Genomic DNA, 19,426 nt, shown 5'->3' on the forward strand with positions numbered 1-19,426 from the left:
CAATTCCCAGGCTCATACAGCTACAGCTGAATGGCAACATGATAGTTGATACATTTATCATGTGGCTCAGAAGACTATTTTGAGAGTCTTTTCATATTTCGTTAAAGAGACTGTGCCGACCTGAGGGTACATGATATGTTATGAACGAGGTCAACAACCTTTCCTGCAGCTTGGAGACCTTTACGGTATACCAGTGATTTTTCCAGGAAATGTGTTAAATGTTTAAAACAAGCAATTCTGTTTTCAAAATGGCACTAATCACTTAAGGTGTGTTCTGAAAGTGTATTTCTGCACTACACTGACTGGAAGCCACAATAAAACAACTCTACTGAATCATGTTTAGGGTTCCAAAATTCTGGTTAACTTTCCCAAAAGTCAGAGGTATTCCAGAAATCCCAATTGGAAGATTCCCGGAATCAAGAAGGAATAAGCAGGAAATCTGGAATCCTCCAACCAGGATTTCAGGAAAAACCTGGGAATTCGGGGAATGCAAGTAGAACTACGCAACCCTAAGCACGTTGAATGTCATGTTGTCGTGTTGAAGCTGATGGATCAGTGCAGCACCTGCTTGCAACTATATGGATAGATATCTGGTAACCAAAAGACAGGAATAGGAAGAAATTAGACAGATATAGAGTTAGTATGGAGATGGCAGAGGGAGGGAGTGATCCTCACTTCACCGGGCCTGCCGTTGGTACTAGTGACCTTAATCCTACAGCAATACGTTAATATGTTAACATCCAGACAGGCTGGGGCATAGAGCACAGACGGGTAGTAGGGTTACGTAATGTGTACATATGTCTGACGTATGTGTGTCAGAGTAAGTAGGAGCGTGAGTGTGCATAAGTCCTGATACTGAGTAGAGCTAAAGTACAGTAGCTAGCCTACATGTTGAGTAGTTATGGGGGGGGGCATATTTTTCCTATTTTTATAGTTACATATCGGGATATCATTTTTGCGCTAGTTGGGAGTACCTGCACCAAACCTCCAAGATTTTCCCCTTCAGAGTTTGTTCTCCTTCTTTTTTGTTTTCAGCACTTTTATTTCCCTGACCGATCAAAACTCGTTCTCTCATGTTCTGGTCTCTCTGCAGCAGACATATGGTGAGCGATATGTTTACTACATCGAATCGCAATAAAATCACAGTAACGAACGGCAATACACATCATATCGGCACCTAAGTACGGTGAAATATCGTATCGTGAGGTACCTGGAAATTCCCAGTCCTAATGTTGAGGGCAATCCAGTTTCCTGACTGTGAACCAACTATTTCTATAACAAAACATGGCAAAGAACAGAACACACAGACTCAAACTCTATTATTAAACCTAACTCTGATGCTTAAGGTCGCTGTGCGTGTGTGCGCGCCCGCGCGCTGCAGTAGAGCTGTGCTGTACGGCTGAACGAGACATAGCTGCGCAGACACAAAGACAACAGGAGGAGGCGAGGGGTAGAGAGGGCTGTCTCTCTTAACGCTGTGTCACAGTGACATAGACAAAAACGGCTGTGTGAATGTCACCACAACCCAGGGAGTGAGCAGCACAGAGGGGTTAGGAGAGGGAAATAACTGCCCAGAGTGGGTGAAATTGCGCTTTTGTGATGAAATTCAACTTACTGATGTTTAAAATGCATTTTAACATGACAAATATGATTATTCACGTTCTGAAACTTTCAGTGAGGTCTTTCTAACATTGCATTACCAGTATGTCCAAAAAGACCGATTTCGTAACCTAATACATGCGGGCGGCAATAAGCACCGAGCTGTTGACAGAGCGGTGCAGCTTTCTCGCAGCAACTTTTAGGATTTGACATGTTGAGCCTGTAAAGTAGCCTTTATTCTCACACAGCATCCAGCCTAGCTGACACGATGCGGAGCAATTTTCCTTCATTTTAACCACTTTTTCTCTCTGGCCTCCATTGATTTAGTCACCTGAATTTTAGCCATCATACTAGGGTAAAAACTCCAATAACATTTGAACGGATTATGACAAAGACATGAGGTTTGGACCATTGGTTGTTTTAGAGGATTATCTACACAATTAACATTTTACCCATTGGTCAAGATATTAATTTTTCATTGGATACCCTACCCTCTCATAGGTATGGCCACAATTAATTAAGAGAATATCCGAACAGACTTTAGTATTAGATTTTGCTTATTTGTGAGTATTTATTTGTATTTTTTTAAACAAACTAAACAAACAATAAATACTTTCCCTGAATTATATAAATGTGACATTTATAGAAAGTATTCAGACCCCCTTGCCTTTTTTCCACATTGTTACATTACAGCCTTATTCTAAAGTGGATTAAATTACATTTTTGCCTCATCAATCTACAACCAATACACCATAATAAAGCAAAAACAGGTTTTTAGAAATGTTAGCAAATTTATTCAAAATAAAAAACAGAAATGCCTTAATTACATAAGTATTCAGACACTTTGCTATGAGACTCGAAATTGGGCTCAGGTGCATCCTGTTTCCATTGATCATGCTAGAGATGTTTCTACAACTTGATTGGTGTTCACCTGTGGTAAATTTAATTGATTGGACATGATTTGGAAAGGCACACACCTGTCTATAAGGTCCAACAGTTGACAGTGCATATCAGAGCAAAAACCAAGCCATGAGGTTGAAGGAATTGTCCATAGAGCTCCCAGATAGGATTCTGTTGAGGGGAAAGGTACCAAAACATTTGTGCAGCAGTGAAGGGCCAACACCACAGTGGCCTCCATCATTCTTAAATGGAAGAAGTCATGTCCAAATCAATTGAATTTACCACAGGTGGACTCCAATCAAGTTCTAGAAACATCTCTAGTGTAACCGATGTGAAATGGCTAGTTAGTTAGCGGTGGTGCGCGCTAATAGCGTTTCAATCGGTGACGTCACCCGCTCTGAGACTTGAAGTAGGGTTGCCCCTTGCGTTGCAAGGGCCGTGGCTCTTGTGGCGCGATGGGTAACGATGCTTCGGTGGGTGTCAGTTGTTGATGCGTGCAAGGGTCCCTGGTTCGAGCCCAGGTTGGGGCGAAGAGAGGGACGGAACCTACACTGTTACACTAGCATGATCAATGGAAACAGGATGCACCTGAGCTCAATTTCGAGTATCAAAGCAAAGTGTCTGAATACTTATGCAAATAAGGTCATTATGTTTTTTGTAAATTTTTAATACAATTGCCAAAAATTCTAAAAACCTTTCTCTTTGTCATTATGGGTTATTGTGTGTAGATTTATTTAATCCATTGTAGAATAAGGCTGTAACGTAACAAAATGTGGAAAAAGCCAAGGGGTCCAACTACTTTCCGAATGCACTGTATCTTGTAAAACTGGGAATTTGTTAATTTGATATTCACGTTTGTTTTATTACCCATTGAAGACACAAGTATGTCCCGAAGTTGGAGGATTTATTGATCCCCTCGTCACTTTCTGGAAGTCACCCACTGAGTTGTGTCAGCAACACGTGCTAACGGAGAGCCCTCCGAGCGAGTTGGTAGGGGCGAGGGGGTGGTTTGGGATTCACTGTTTCGCTACAAGGATTCAGTCTGGTGAAGATCGGAAGATGCGAGGCTAGAGCCCTCAACGTTTCGTCAAACCAACCAGGCTGGTTTTGTTGATGACAAACACAAAGCACCGTTGTTGACAGGCTTCAGTTCAGTCGGCATTTCTTTACTCAAGCCAAGGTAGTTAGTAGCTAGCTACGTTAGCTAACGTTTTTGTCCTGGTGCTCGATGTGCATTTCTCTGGAAAGGGGCCTAGTCTTTGTTTTACTTCCGCAAAATGCGGTGCTGTGGCTTGTTTTCGGATTGGTTGAACATGATCCAATCGCTTTCTAATTTGTTTTGTGCAATGCCCCTCGGGCAGACTGATAGCCTTGTAATTACCAGATTGCTGCTGCGCTAAGGGAGCGCACCAAATAGCCTTGCTAGCTGGCTATCGTAACTAGCTTCTTTACATCGATTTGACGCAGTCAAGACAGCCACTACCAGATGGTATGATAACTTATGAAACAGTAACACGTTTGTCTAACCACCCGACCCCTCTTGAAGCAGTACAGAGTTCAGACCGGATTCATCTCCTGTAAAGTCATGCTACCAAAGACTACCCCGAAAATCTGTGTAAACGCTGCCAGGTACAGACAATAAGGGCAACAGCCTTCCCTGTAGCTCAGTTGGTAGAGCATGGTGTTTGCAACGCCAGGGTTGTGGGTTCGATTCCCACGGGGGGCCAGCACAGAAACAAAAATGTATGAAATGAAATGTATGCATTCACTACTGTAAGTCGCTCTGGATAAGAGCGTCTGCTAAATGACTAAAATGTAAAATGTAAAAATGCAACACACACAGACGGACGCCCACCACTGAGAAGATATGACTGTAGGTTTTCAAACAACTTTCATTAAATCAGTTCAATATCACTCCTGGTCATTTGCACCTCCGCAATGACAAGTATTTTCCTCCCATTAAAACGCGTTGTATAGGCATCTTAGTTGACCCTTTCCATGCCAGACATAATATCATTGGACTGTAGCATATGGAATCATATCATCTCTACTCATGGAATTTCTTTATACAACATTTATCAGTATGTGTGTGTGTGTCTTTCAGTTTCCACCTACCGGGGACATCATCATCATCTCCATCATTCTCATCCTCCTCCTCACTGTTGAGGCAGTGGGCCTCCATGTGTCTCCCCGAGGTCTCCTCGTCAGACATGGTGTCCCTCAGTCACCCGGGGGCATTATCTAGGCATCCTCACAAACACAGGCCATCTGCAACACACACACACACACACACACACACTTCTTATTTGGACACAGCTTTGGCATAAAAATGTAGCCTACAGAGTTATTTAATTTTTGTCCATTGTCACAATGTAAGAAATCCACATTTGAAGCATACAGTGACTTGCGAAAGTATTCACCCCCTTGGCATTTTTCCTATTTTGTTGCCTTACAACCTGGAACCTGGAGTTTGTATCATTTGATTTACACAACATGCCTACCACTTTGAAGATGCAAAATATTTTTTGTGAAACACAAAAAAACAGAACTTGAGCGTGCAGAACTATTCACCCCACCAAAGTCAATACTTTGTAGAGCCACCTTTTGCAGCAATTACAGCTGCAAGTGTCTTGGGGCATGTCTCTATAAGCTTGGCACATCTAGCCACTGGGGTTCCGCTGGTGTACAGCAATCTTTAAGTCCTACCACATATTCTCAAATGGATTGAGGTCTGGGCTTTGACTAGGCCATTCCAAGACACTTAAATGTTTCCCCTTAAACCACTCGAGTGTTGCTTTAGCAGTATGCTTAGGGTCATTGTCCTGCTGGAAGGTGAACCTCCATCCCAGTCTCAAATCTCTCCCTCAAGAATTTCCATGTATTTAGCCCCATCCATCATTCCTTCAATTCTGACCAGTTTCCCAGTTCCTGCCAATGAAAAAACATCCCTACAGCATGATGGTGTTCTCGGGGAGATGAGAGGTGTTGGATTTGCGCCAGACATAGCATTTTCCTTGATGGCCAAAAAGCAACATTTTAGTCTCATCTGACCAGAGTACCTTCTTCCATATGTTTAGGGAGTCTTCCACATGCCTTTTGGCGAACACCAAACATGTTTGCTTATTTTTTTTATGGCCACTTCTGTAAAGCCCAACTCTGTGGAGTGTATGGCTTAAAATGGTCCTATGGACAGATACTCCAATCTCCGCTGTGAAGCTTTGCAGCTCCTTCAGGGTTATCTTTGGTCTCTTTGTTGCCTCTGATTAATGCCCTCCTAGCCTGGTCTATGAGTTTTGGTGGGTGGCCCTCTTTTGGCAGGTTTGTTGTGGTGCCATATTCTTTCCATTTTTTAATAATGGATTTAATGGTGTTCCGTGGGATGTTCAAAGTTTGTGATATTTTTTATAACCCAACCCTGATCTGTACTTCTCCACAACTTTGTCCCTGACCTGTTTGGAGAGCTCCTTGGTCTTCATGGTGCCACTTGCTTGGTGGTGCCCCTTGCTTACTGGTGTTGCAGACTTTAGGGCCATTCAGAACAGGTGTATATACTGAGATCATGTGACACTTAGATTTCACACAGGTGGACTTTGTTTAATTAATTATGTGACTTCTGAAGGTAATTGGTTGCACCAGATCTTATTTAGGGGCTTCATAGCAAAGGGGTGAATACATATGCATGCACCACTTTTCCATTTTGTTTTTTAAATCATTTTTTGAAACAAGTATTTTTTTTCCACTTTATCAATTTGGCCTATTTTGTGTATGTTCTTTACATGAAATCCAAATAAAAATCCATTTAAATTACAGGTTGTAATGCAACAAAATTGCTTGTCTATGGCAATTTGAGAACTTTTGTGGAAAAACTACACTTTCATTTCCCCCACTGTAAAACAGTATATCGGCAGATATATTGGTATCGGTAAGTTGTTCCCACTCAAAAAATCTGAATCGGACCCAGTGCTCGACTTTGGCAGGAGCTCACAGGAACTGAGTACCGGCACCTCAAATTTTCTACTGCTTGAGTTCCTGGACCTCTAATAAAATATTATCTCAAAAGTATTGTGCAGTAACTGCACCAAAATATAAAACAGTACCAGCATCCAAAATGAGTACCGGCACCTATTTTAGACCAAGTCAAGCACTGATCGGAACCCCCAAACATTGACTTCATCATCATCACACGTGCCTATATCAACAACCAAACATCTCCTCCCATCTTCAATGTCTCCAATACAACAGTCGCTGAGGATTCCCTGGGTTTCATCAGGGGAACATGGTGGACTTTCCAAGAGGGTGGATCAGAAGTAAGGTGCAGGGGATCATTCATACCTCAACCCTGTTCTCTTTATTTTTTCTCCATCTCTCCCCCCGCCCTTCTCTCCTCCAACACCTCTCTTCCTCCATCTTTCCCTCTCTCATTCCACCCCCTTTTCTCTCACCAGTGGTTAGGAGGACCCTCCAGTGATCAGCCACCTCCACTCTCCTCTGAACTTAATCTCCAGCACCACTGATTCCTCCTGATTCTCATTTCCCCCTCTTCAGTCTCAGTACTACCAGTCTCTCTGGCTGCCTCCTGGCTGCTTACATAATTTAACTTGCTGGTTTTAAGAATTAAGCTTTCAGATAGCTCTTTGTTGACTGTTGCTGGGTGTTATCATCTACCATCAGCACCGGCCTGTACCATACCTGCCCTAAGCGCTCTCCTGGCCCCTTACACTAAGTCTGAATTTGTCCTGCTAGGTGACCTATACTGGGACATGCTTAAACCCCCTGACCAAGTCTTAAAACAATGGGACTCCCTAAATCTCTCTCAGATTATTATCAATCCCACAATAATCCTGATAGGCAGGCATCAGTCCGGTGTTTTCTGTAATGACCTTAGCGATCACTGTTTTACAGCCTGTGTTCGTAATGGCTTCTCTGTTAAACGACCTGTCCTGATTTGTCATAAACGCTTGCTAAAAAAGATTAATGAGCAAGCCTTCCTTCACGACCTTGCCTCTGTAAATTGGTATAGAATCAGCTTGATCCCCTCTGTTGAAGAGTTGGCAGAGTTACTCCACCTCAATAACACCATTTTGCGAAAGGCTCTGCACACAAATACTCAGGCTGACTGGCTCTTGTTCAGGCAAATGAGAAATAAGTGCGCTCAGGATATCTGGAAGGCCAAAGTGTGTAACTTTAAGGAGCAGTTCTGTCTCTGTGGGTCTAACCCCAAGACGTTCTGGAAAATGGTGAAAGACCTGGAGAATAAACCCTCCTCACAGCTGCCCATGTCCCTTAATGTTGATGATTTGTTGTTACTGACAAGGAGCGTATGGCTGCGTTCTTTAATCAACACTTCATTAAGTCAGGATAACTATGACACAGCCATGCCTCCTTGCTAGCAACATTTCCTCATCTCCCAGCCCTTCCAATGCAACTAGCCCTGATGCTCCTCCCTCTTTTTTTCCGTGCCCTGCTACACAGTTTCTTCCTGCAGGCGGTCACTGATTCTGAGGTGCTAAAAGAGCTCCTTAAACTTGGCCCCCAAATAATATCTAGGTCAGATGGTTTAGTTTAGGGATGCACAATACATTGGTATTGGCCGATATTAGCTACAAATGCCAACATCGGCCTGATGTCCAGTTTAACACTGATGTGCAAAACCGAAGTCAAAGCTGACATGCATACCTATATAACGTAGGTAGATGACGTAATGACGCCATGAAAAATACAGCGCTACACAGAACTAAAGCAGAAAAATACTAAGCGTAAACTTCCAACAACTAAACAAGTTGCAGTCATTTGAAAGAGCAAGAACATTTCAGCGAAAAACATTAACGCCAAGATACTGGAATTCATTGCCCTTGACAATCAATCATTCTCTGTCGTGGATGATGTTCGCTTTCGCCGACTGGTCGAGCACCGGTACACACTACCAAGTAGGCTCTATTTTTCAGATGTTGCCCTAACGGAGTTACACAGTATTGTTGAAACGCACATCTATGAGCTAGTCTTCCCTGTGGCTCAGTTGGTAGAGCATGGTGTTTGCAATGCCAGCATGGTGTGGGTTCGATTCCCACCGGGGGCCAGTACAAAAAAAAAATAAAAAAAAAAAAAAGTATGAAATGTATGCATTCATTACTGTAAGTCGCTCTGGATAAGAGCGTCTGCTAAAAATGACTAAAATGTAAAAAAATACTTGCTATGGGCGTCACTGCAATTAGCTTCACAACTGATATTTGGACCAGCGATGTCAGCCCCATGAGCATTAGGAGACTGACTGCACAGTGGGTCGACTAGGATTTCGTACTGAGCAAAGCTGTATTGCATGCTCAGGAATGTGCTGGTTCTCATACCGCTGCTGCCATTTCAATGACATTTGAGAACATGTTTGAAACTTGAACATACTCCTAGGTCCATTCGAACAACTGACTGGAGAAATAAGCTACATCAACTGCGTCTGCAGCAGACGTGATACCCTCTGTCATGGCTAGGGTTGCACATTTTGGGGATATTCAGAGGTGGAAACTTTCCATGGGAATTAACGGGAATATGGGAATTAACGGAAATATATGCAAATTAATAGTAATACCATTTAAATGTAGATGTGTTTTGCATTGGATATATTTACCATATATGGAGACAGAAACAAAAACCTTTTACCTTATCATAAGTAGACAATTGCAAATTATGAAATCCTTTCAATAGAAAAAAAATGTAGTTACGAATTGAACTTTAACTGAGTTGACTTCACATGGGATGATTTCACTGAACAACAAAAGGAAATATTGAATGATCCCCAATGATCCATCGCATCTCCCAAAAAGGTTTTCAACATCTGTAAAATGATAGTCTAGAAAGTAAAGCTTTGGTTGTCTTCCACTCAGGCTTCCATGTCTTCTCCCTGGACCTCCTCAATGTCTTGAACATCAGACTCTGAGGCCTCATCTTCACTGTCACTTTCCAACCTCGTTGTCAGGCTCAAAAAGCCTAGAATTTGCCCGGATGGCCACCAATTTTTCAACCCTTGTATTGGTCAGCTTTTTGCGTGCTTTGGTGTGTGTGTTCCCAAGCAAGGACCAGTTGCGCTCTGAGGTGGCTGATGTTGGTGGGATTTGGAGGATGATGGAGGCAACAGGGGAAAGAGCCTCAGATCTACAAAGTCCCTTCCACCAGGTGGCTGATGAGATATGTTGGCACGACTGCCATATTGCATCTCCATCCCAAAGCCCTGGCGAGACACGGTAGTGATGACACCATAGGCCTTGTTGATCTCTGCACCAGACAGGATGCTCTTGCCAGCATACTTGGGGTTCAACATGTACGCTGCGGCGTGTATGGGCTTCAGGCAGAAGTCTTCACAATTTCTGATGCATTTCAGAACTGCAGTTTCCTCTGCTTGGAGCAACAGTGAATTGGGCAGGGCAGTACAGATTTCTTCTCTTACATCTGCAAGCAGAGTCTGAACATCAGAGAGGATGGCATTGTCCCCCTCAATACGTGCAATGGCTACTGCTATAGCTTTCAGGCTGCTTACCACTCTCTCCCAAAATACATCATCCAGGAGGATCTTTTTGATGGGGCTGTCCATACCAGGAGACTGTGATATGGCCATTTCTTTGAGAGACTCCTTCCCCTCCATGAGACTGTCAAACATGATGACAACACCACCCCAACGGGTGTTGCTGGGGCAGCTTCAATGTGCTGCTCTTATTCGTCTCACTTTGCTTGGTGAGGTAGATTGCTGCTATAACTTGATGACCCTTCACATACCTAACTATTTCCTTGGCTCTCTTGTAGAGTATATCCATTGTTTTCAGTGCCATGATGTCCTTGAGGAGCAGATTCAATGCATGAGCAGCACAGCCAATGGGTGTGATGTGAGGGTAGGACTCCTCCACTTTAGACCAAGCAGCCTTCATGTTCGCAGCATTGTCTGTCACCAGTGCAAATACCTTCTGTGGTCCAAGGTCATTGATGACTGCAGCTCATTTGCAATGTAGAGACCGGTGTGTCTGTTGTCCCTTGTGTCTGTGCTCTTGTAGAATACTGGTTGAGGGGTGGAGATGATGTAGTTAATTATTCCTTGCCCACGAAGTGTCGACCACCCATCAGAGATGATTGCAATACAGTCTGCTTTCTCTATGATTTGTTCAACCTTCACTTGAACTCTGCATCTAGCAAATGCGTAGATAAAGCATGTCTGGTTTGAGGGGTGTATGCTGGGCAAAAAACAATCAGAAATCTCTTCCAATACACATTGCCTGTGAGCATCAGAGTTGAACCAGTTGCATACACAGCTCGAGCAAGACATTCATCAGCATTTCTCCGACTACGTTCCTCCATTGAGTCCCAAAAAAATTCTGATTCCAGCAGGACCATGAGCTGTTGCTATCGATAAGGTGTCTGATTCATAATTTTCACCTCAAATAGAAGTAGAGGGACTTTTGTCAGAGGTTGCTTGTTGTGAGCACTGAGGGAACTTTATGCACTTGGCCAGATGATTCTGCATCTTTGTTGCATTCTTCACATATGATTTGGCACAGTATTTGCAAATTTACACAGCTTTTCCTTCTACATTAGCTGCAGTGAAATGTCTCCACACATCAGATGGTGCCCGTGGAATTCTCCTGTAAAGATTAGAAAGAAATGAGTAAAACAAATACAATTCCATGTACAGATAAATAGTTAAGCAGTTAGATTAAACAACCTTTGTAATGGGCGGCAGGTAACCTAGTGGTTAGAGTGTTGGACTAGTAACCGGAAGGTTGCAAGATCAAATCCCCGAGCCGACAAGGTAAAAATCTGTCATTCTGCCCCTGAAGAAGAAAGTTAACCCACTGTTCCTAGGCTGTCATTGAAAATAAGAATTTGTTCTTAACTGACTTGCCAAGTTAAATAAAAGGTCAAATAATATATATATTTTTTTAATGAAACATGTATGGAAACAGGTGAATTAACACTCAGCAGGCTCAGGCAAGCTAAAACCCACATGGTAGCAAAAACTAACTAGCAGAAATTGATAAGTTAGAAATTATTTAAAACACTTTACTAGTTAACCTGTCTGGGTTAGGGGGAAGTATTTTCACGGCCGGATGAAAAATGTACCCAATTTAAAACAGGTTACTACTCTGGCCCAGAAACTACAATATGCATATTAGTAGATTTGGATAGAAAACACTCTGAAGTTTCTAAAACTGTTTGAATGGTGTCTGAGTATAACATAACTCATATGGCAGGCAAAAACCTGAGAAAAATCCAAGCAGGAAGTGAAAAGTCTGAGAATTGTAGTTCTTCTTTTGATTCTCTATCGAAGCTCCCGTGTCTGTGGGGGACGTTGCACTTCCTAAGGCTTCCATTGGCTGTCTAAAGCCTTCAGAAAGTGGTTCGAGCATTTTCCTGTCACTGGGTAGAGTATAGGAGCTCAGTTACTGAGTGGTCTGCCTGGCAACAAAGGGATTGGATATGCTCGGTCTCGCGAGCGTGCCCCTCCTTTTTCTTCTTGAATGAATATGCTATTGTCCGGTTGGAATATTAATCGCAATTTTACGTTAAAAATACCATAAAGATTGATTTTAAACAGCGTTTGACATGCTTCTAAGTACGGTAATGGAACATTTTGACTTTGGATAAGTGATCTGTACGCACGAACAAAACGGAGGTATTTGGACATAAATATGGATTATTTGGAAGAAAAACAACATTTCTTGTGGAAGTAGCAGTCCTGGGAGTGCATTCTGACGAAGATCAGCAAAGGTAATACAATATTTCTAATACTAATTCTGAGTTTAGGTTGCCCCGAATTTGGCGGGTGTCTGAATAGCTCGCCGTGATGGCCAGCTATGTACTCAGAATATTGAAAAATGTGCCTTCTCCGTAAAGCTATTTTACAATCTGACACAGCGGTTGCATAAAGGAGTAGTCTATCTATAATTCTTAAAAATAATTGTTATGCATTTTGTTAACGTTTATGATGAGTATTTTTGTAAATTGATGTGCACATTCACCGGACGTTTTGGTGGGAATACATTTTCTGAATATCACGCGCCAATGTAAAATGATGTTTTTGGATATAAATATGAACTTTATCGAACAAAACATACATGTATTGTGTAACATAATGTCCTAGGAGTGTCATCTGATGAAGATCGTCAAAGGTGAGTGCTTCATTTCGCTGTGTTTTGGGTTTTATTGACACATGTCCTTGCTTGGAAAATGGCTGTGATTATTTTTGTCTATGTACTCTCCTAACATAATCTAATGTTTTGTTTTCGCTGTAAAGCCTTTTTGAAATCGGACAATGTGGTTAGATTAAAGAGAAGTGCATCTTTAAAATGGTGTAAAATAGTCGTATGTTTGAGAAAGTTGAATTATGACATTTTGTTGTTTTTGAATTTTCCACCCTGATATTTCACTGGCTGTGTCCCGCAGGTCACCTAGTCCATAGAAGTTAACAAAAAATCATGTGTCATAAAATATATTCACCCCACCCAGTATTGTAATCCAAACTTACCATAAAGCATGTAGTCTTTGGCTCAGACAGTGTGGTAGTGTGGGCTCAATAGCATCTCATTAGTGTGCAAGATCTTGAGAATCAGTTGTACATGTGATGGAAGACTAAACTGCACGTGATGGAAGAATGCACTGTGCATGCAGAGGGTTGTAATTCCATTGAATTCGGGATAGTTTAACCAAAATATGCCATAAGACCTAGAATTGCCTGGTGTATCCCACAAAAAAGGTTCACTGTTATAAGCTAACCTTTTGATGAATTTAAGCAAAATTCCCCAAATTCCAGGGCTCAACTTCCCATGGAAAAATTCTGGAAATTTAACGGAAAGTTTGCAACCCTAGTCATGGCATTGAAACGCCTGCTCAACAAAACTGCTGACACAGTTTTGGGGTTAAAACTTGCAAAAGTAATCTACAAGAGGCTGTGAACAAGCGATTCGGTGGCATACTCTCTGAGCCTCTTTACTGTGTCGCCACCATGCTCAATGCTAGGTACAAGGACCGCTACTTCGATGCAGACAAGAAACAAGGTTTAAGTGAAATGTTAGACAAAGCTGGACAAGATGGAAACGGTGACAGTGCGCACCGAGGAAGAGAGGCACGGACAGACAGAGCTGAAACTTCATTGGTTGACATGTATGAAGGAAAACCTGGTTGAGACTGAAGAAATGAACAATGAAACAGCACAGCAAGTAAGTGAAAGAACTATGCTTTACTGGTAATGGGGACATACGTAAATGCCCCCCCAAAATATTTTTGATCAGTGTGTGTAACTATTAAACTGTACTAGAATGCATAAAAGGCAGCAAAAGTTTTAAATATTGCTTATCGGTATCGGGTTTTTTTGCCAAGGAAAATATCGGATATCAGTATCAGCCAAAAATGTCATACATTCAGAGGTCATTCAATTCAATATTCATCAATAATAATAAAAAAAAGCACTTTCTGGCTAAAGACAAGAATAACAAGGGAAATCCATTAACTAATAGTACAGGAAGATTGCAATAAAAACAATACTACAGAGATAAAAAATACGTTTTTTCCTCTAAGAACTTATTCAAGAATGATCTAATGTAATCTATTACAAAAATAAAGCAAACTTGATGGAATATGGAGAAAAATGCACAAAATTCTTCCTGAATCTCCAATACAGGAACGCTAACAAAAATTATTTGCAGAAACTCGTTACTGAAGACGGAGTCATCTAAGATTCTCCGAATGATATTTTAAAAAGAGGAAGCTAATTCTTTTAGGCAGATGTTCTCTTTTCCGTCTCATCCTCTCCCACTGAATGAAGATTATGGTAAGGAATTCTTTCCAAATAATATAAAAATGGAAAATTAACGAAAATGTACAGAAAGATCAGTGTGAAGGCCAAATTACAGAGGAAGAACTTTGAGGCTATTAAATCCGTTCAGTCTGGAAAAACCCCAGGGCTTGATGGCATACCGGTAGAGGTATATTAAGCCTTTTTTGATATACTAAAAACTCCATTGTTAGATTGTTTTAACTACTGCTATAGAAATGGTAGTCTGTCAGGTACTCAGCAGGAAGGTCTTATTTCTCTATTATTAAAACAAGACCCAGACGGCAAATCTAAAAAACTAGAGACCCCTTACACTTCAATGTTGTGATGCAAAAATTCTAGCGAATTGCATAGCACTCAGAATTAAAAAGGGTTTTACCAGGTATTGTTCATCCTGATCAGACAGGTTTTTTTACATGGACGATACATTGGAGATAATATACGACAACTACTAGAAATAATAGAACATCATGAAACATCTAAATACCAGGCCTGGCTTCTTATAGGAGATTTTGAAAAGGCATTTGATAAAGTAAGACTGGATTTTATTTATAAAATGCCTGGATTTTTTCAAGTTCGGTAATTCTCTTATAAAATGGGTAAAAATAATGTATAGCAACCCCAGGTGTAAAATAGTAAATAACGGCTAATTCGCAGAGTTTTGAATTGTCCAGAGGATTTAAACAAGGGTGACCGCTGTCACCATATCTATTTGTTATGGCCATCGAAATGCTAGCTATTAAAATCAGATCCAATAACAGAGGATTAGAAATCCAAGGCTTAAAAACAAAGGTGTCCATGTATGCCGATGGCTCAAGTTTTATATTAAGTCCGCAAGCTAGATCCCTGCAATGTCTCATTGAAGATCTAGATAACCTTTCTGTACTCTCTGGACTAAAACCTAATTATGATAAGTGTACAATATTACGTATTGGATCTTTAAAATACAACTTTTACATTACCCTGCAGTTTACCTATAAAACGGGCTGATGGTGAAGTAGACATACTTGGTATTCATGTCACAAAAAATATAAATAAGCCCTCCACAATGAATTTCAATAGAAAACTTGTAAGAATAGAGAAAACTCCTTAGTCATATCTCAGTTTACTCACTTATGGCTCTGCCTACTCCTGATTCGTTTTTCAAATCATTTGAGCAAAATATATTTAGCTTCATCTGGGTCACTAAACCAGACAAAATAAAAAACGTGCCTAAACTCGGCAAAAAAAATAAACATCCCCTCACTGTCAACTGTGTTTATTTTCAGCAAACTGGGGGGGGGGGGGGGGGGGGTCAAAATCAAAACTAACAGTCAATGCAGCTGGTGGCCACACCAGATACTAAGTACTGCAGTGCATCTCCTCCTCATGGACTGCAACAGATTTGCTAGTTCTTGCTGTGGGATGTTACCCCACTCTTCCACCAAGGCACCTGCAAGTTCCCAGACATTTCTGGGGGGGAATGGCTCTAGCCCTCACCCTCTGATCCAACAGGTCCCAGACATGCTCAATGGGATTGAGATCCAGGCTGGCAATGGCAGAACACTGACATTCTTGTCTTGCAGGAAATTAGCCATACTGCTCATTCTGTGCGTGGTGGCATTGTCGTGCTGGAGGGTCATGTCAGGATGAGCCTGCAGGAAGGGTACCACATGAGGGAGGAGGATGTCTTCACTGTAACGCACAGCGTTGAGATTGCCTGCAATGCTGTGACACACCGCCCTAGACCATGACGGACCCACCACCTCCAAATTGATCCCGCTCCAGAGTACAGGCCTCGGTGTAACGCTCATTCCTTCGACGATAAACGCAAATCCGATCATCACCCATGGTGAGACAAAACCGCGACTCGTCAGTGAAGAGCACTTTTTGCCAGTCCTGTCTGGTCCAGCGACGGTCGGTTTGTGCTCATAGGCGACATTGTTGCCGGTGATGTCTGGTGAGGATCTGCCTTACAACAGGACTAAAAGACCTCAGTCCAACCTCTCCCAGCCTATTGCGGACAGCCTGAGCACTGATGGAGCTATTGTGCGTTCCTGGTGTAACTCAGGCAGTTGTTGTTGCCATGTCCCGCAGGTCTGATGTACCGATCCTGCGCAGGTGTTGTTACACGTGGTCTGCCACTGTGAGGACGATCAGCTGTCCGTCCTGTCTCCCTGTAACGTCGTCTTAGGCATCTCACAGTACGGACATTGCAATTTATATCCCTTGCCACATCTGCAGTCCTCATGCCTCCTTGCAGCATGCCTAAGGCACATTCACGCAGATGAGCAGAGACCCTGTGCATCATTCTTTTGGTGTTTTTCAGAGTCAGTAGAAAGGCTTCTTTAGTGTCCTAAGTTTTCATAATTGTGACCTTAATTGCCTACAGTCTGTAAGCTGTTAGTGTCTTAACGACCGTTCAACAGGTGCATGTTCATTAATTGTTAATGGTTCATTGAACAAGTATGGGAAACTGTGTTTAAACCCTTTACAATGAAGATCTGTGAAGATTTGGATTTTTACAAATTATCTTTGAAAGACTGGGTCCTGAAAAAGGGACGTTTCTTTTTTTGCTAGATTTATATAATGAATATGAATTGGGTGGGTTGAGATTATTAAATATAAAAGCACTAAACCTCCCTAAAAGCGTGCCTTATTCAAAGGTTTTACTTGAACCCTAAATGGTTCTCAAGTAGATTACTAAGAAAAGCTCATCCACTGTTTAAAAATGGCCTTTTTGCCTTTGTGCAGATTGCCATGTCTCATTTTCGATTAATTGAAAATGATACTTTGAAAAAAGTATCTCTTTTTCAAACAAACATCGCAGAGCTGGCTACAATTTCAATTTCATCCCCCTGAAAAGATAGAACAAATATTATGGCTGAAATCAAATGTGCTATTCGATAAATTACCTGTACTTATTTATGCATATCGGTGCATCCCTAGTTTACATCCTTTCGTCGTCTTTAAGGCTGCAGCCCCTATCATCATCCTCTCACCTTTTTAACCCTTCTCTCCTCTCTGGGGAGGTTCCCATTGCTTGAAATGCAGCCATGTTGCATCCATTATTTAAAGGGGGAGTGATTTAAAGGCCAATTTCTATCTTGCCCTGTTTATCAAAAGTGTTGGAAAAATTTGACAATCAACTGACTGGCTTTCTTGACGTCTATAGTATTCTCTCTGGTATGCAAACTGTATTATGCTCAGTTTATGAATGTGTCACTGCAACCTTAAGATCAAAAACATAGCTCAGGCAGTAGGAAGTTCTCTCCATTTATATGCAGATGATACCGTCTTATACTCAGCTGGCCTCTCCCCAGATTTTGTGTTAAATGCTCTACAACAAAGCTTTCTGAGTGTCCAACTTTCTCTGCCCTTAACCTTATTTTGAACACTGCAAAAACAAAGGTAATATGGTTTGGTAAGAAGAATGCTCCTCTCCCCACTGGTGTGATTACTACCTCTTAACTAGCTCAAGCTCACATCACAAGTATTTGGGAGTATGGCTAGACGTTACTGTCCTTTTCTTAGCACATATCCAAGCTGCAGGCTAAGGTTAAAATCTAGACTTTCATCTATGGTAATCGCTCCTCTTTCACCCCAGCTGATTCAGATGACCCTCCTACTCATGCTAGATTACGGAGATCAACAGGTAAGGGTGCTCTCGAGCGGCTTGATGTTCTTTACCATTCGGCAATCAGATTTTCCACCAATGCTCCTTATAGGACACATCACTGCACTCTATACTCCTCTGTAAACTGACAAGCTCTGTATACCCGACGCAAGACCCACTGGTTAATGCTTATTTATAAAACCACTCCTAGGCCTCACTCTCTCCTGTCTGAAATTACTACTGCATGTCTCATCCTCCACACACACCCGTTCTGCCAGTCACATTCTGTTAAAGGTTCCCAAAGCGCACACATCCCTGGGTCACTCCTCTTTTCAGTTTGCTGCAGCTAGTGGCTGGAACAAGCTGCAAAAAACACTCAACGGGACAGTTTTATCTCCATCTTTTTAGTCAAAAGACTCAAATCACGGACACTCTTACTGACACTTGTGACTACTTCACGTGATGTATTGTCGTCTCTACCTTGTTTGCTCTTTGTGTTGTCTGTGTCTAACAATGTTTGAACCATGTTTGTGCTGCTACCATGTTGTGCTGCTGCCATGTGTCGCTGCCATGCTATGTTGTCATCTTAGGTCTCTTATGTAGTGTTGTGGTATCTCGCCATGATGTGTTTTGTCCTACATATTTTTTTATCCCACCCCCGCAGGAGGTCTTTGACCTCTTGGTAGGCTGTCATTGTAAATAATAATTTGTTCTTAAAGGACTTGCCTAGTTAAATAAAAAAGGTGCAGAGAGGACACCTCCTTCCCTTCCACTATTCAAAGCACAGACACACACACACACACACACACACACACGGGAGCTGGCCAATTGTCTGGGAGAAGAAAGAAAATCCCTTTGTAAAATAATGTTTATTTTAGCCTATTCACTGATGGAAATACCAGTCAATGGAAATACACTTGACTGGTCATGCTTATGGATGTATAGGTTCATTTGCATAATTTAGTGGAATTAAATTGGTACAGAGCTTGTAAACGGAAAATCTGTCAGATGGCGCAAGAGAGCTGCTGCTAGAGCCTCTCAAACTGCTCAGTTGTGGCTGCTGGAATGAAGCGTGCTTTTATAAGCCCAATCATTGCGTAACAATTCTAAGCGCAACCGCGTGTTAACTGTTTAAGGCCACGATTAAATATAGCTACCATTTTAATTTCTCAACTGGTAATTGATGCGCGCTTCCCATTCGCCATTCAAGTGCTTATAGGCAACGGTTGGCAGGCTTCAGCGCGTCACACACCACTTTACAATGAGCTGGAGGCAGTATGCATTTTGAAAACATATACTTAAATTGTTTGAAACCTAAACGTTTTACATTACGAGGCATGTCTTACCTTGCTTCAAATTAAAATCCGACCATAGAAACATAAAGGCAATTTTATAAAGAGACTTACTTCCATATGACATTAAAACCAGTAGCCTGTTTCTATTGGTTTTCAAATCAACTTTCTTTCATTGTCCAGTAGCCAAAGGCACAATCCGAGTCATATTAGCAACCTATGCTAGTTGTTGCA

At 41.8% G+C, this 19,426-nt stretch overlaps 1 protein-coding gene across 1 annotated transcript in view; it reads right to left on the reverse strand.

Moving 5' to 3' along the window:
- LOC106572303 (helicase ARIP4) overlaps nucleotides 1-19,426 on the reverse strand; it is a 69,738-nt gene that overhangs the window by 37,540 nt on the left and 12,772 nt on the right. The window contains exon 2 of the mRNA XM_045695988.2: nucleotides 4,615-4,767. Within this exon, the coding sequence (XP_045551944.1) occupies nucleotides 4,615-4,711 (97 nt within the window). The 5' untranslated portion in view covers nucleotides 4,712-4,767. The remainder of the gene's footprint in view (nucleotides 1-4,614; nucleotides 4,768-19,426) is intronic.

This window comes from Salmo salar, chromosome 15 (genome assembly GCF_965601325.2).
Source record: "Salmo salar chromosome 15, fSalSal1, whole genome shotgun sequence".
Classification (NCBI taxonomy): Eukaryota; Metazoa; Chordata; class Actinopteri; order Salmoniformes; family Salmonidae; genus Salmo; species Salmo salar.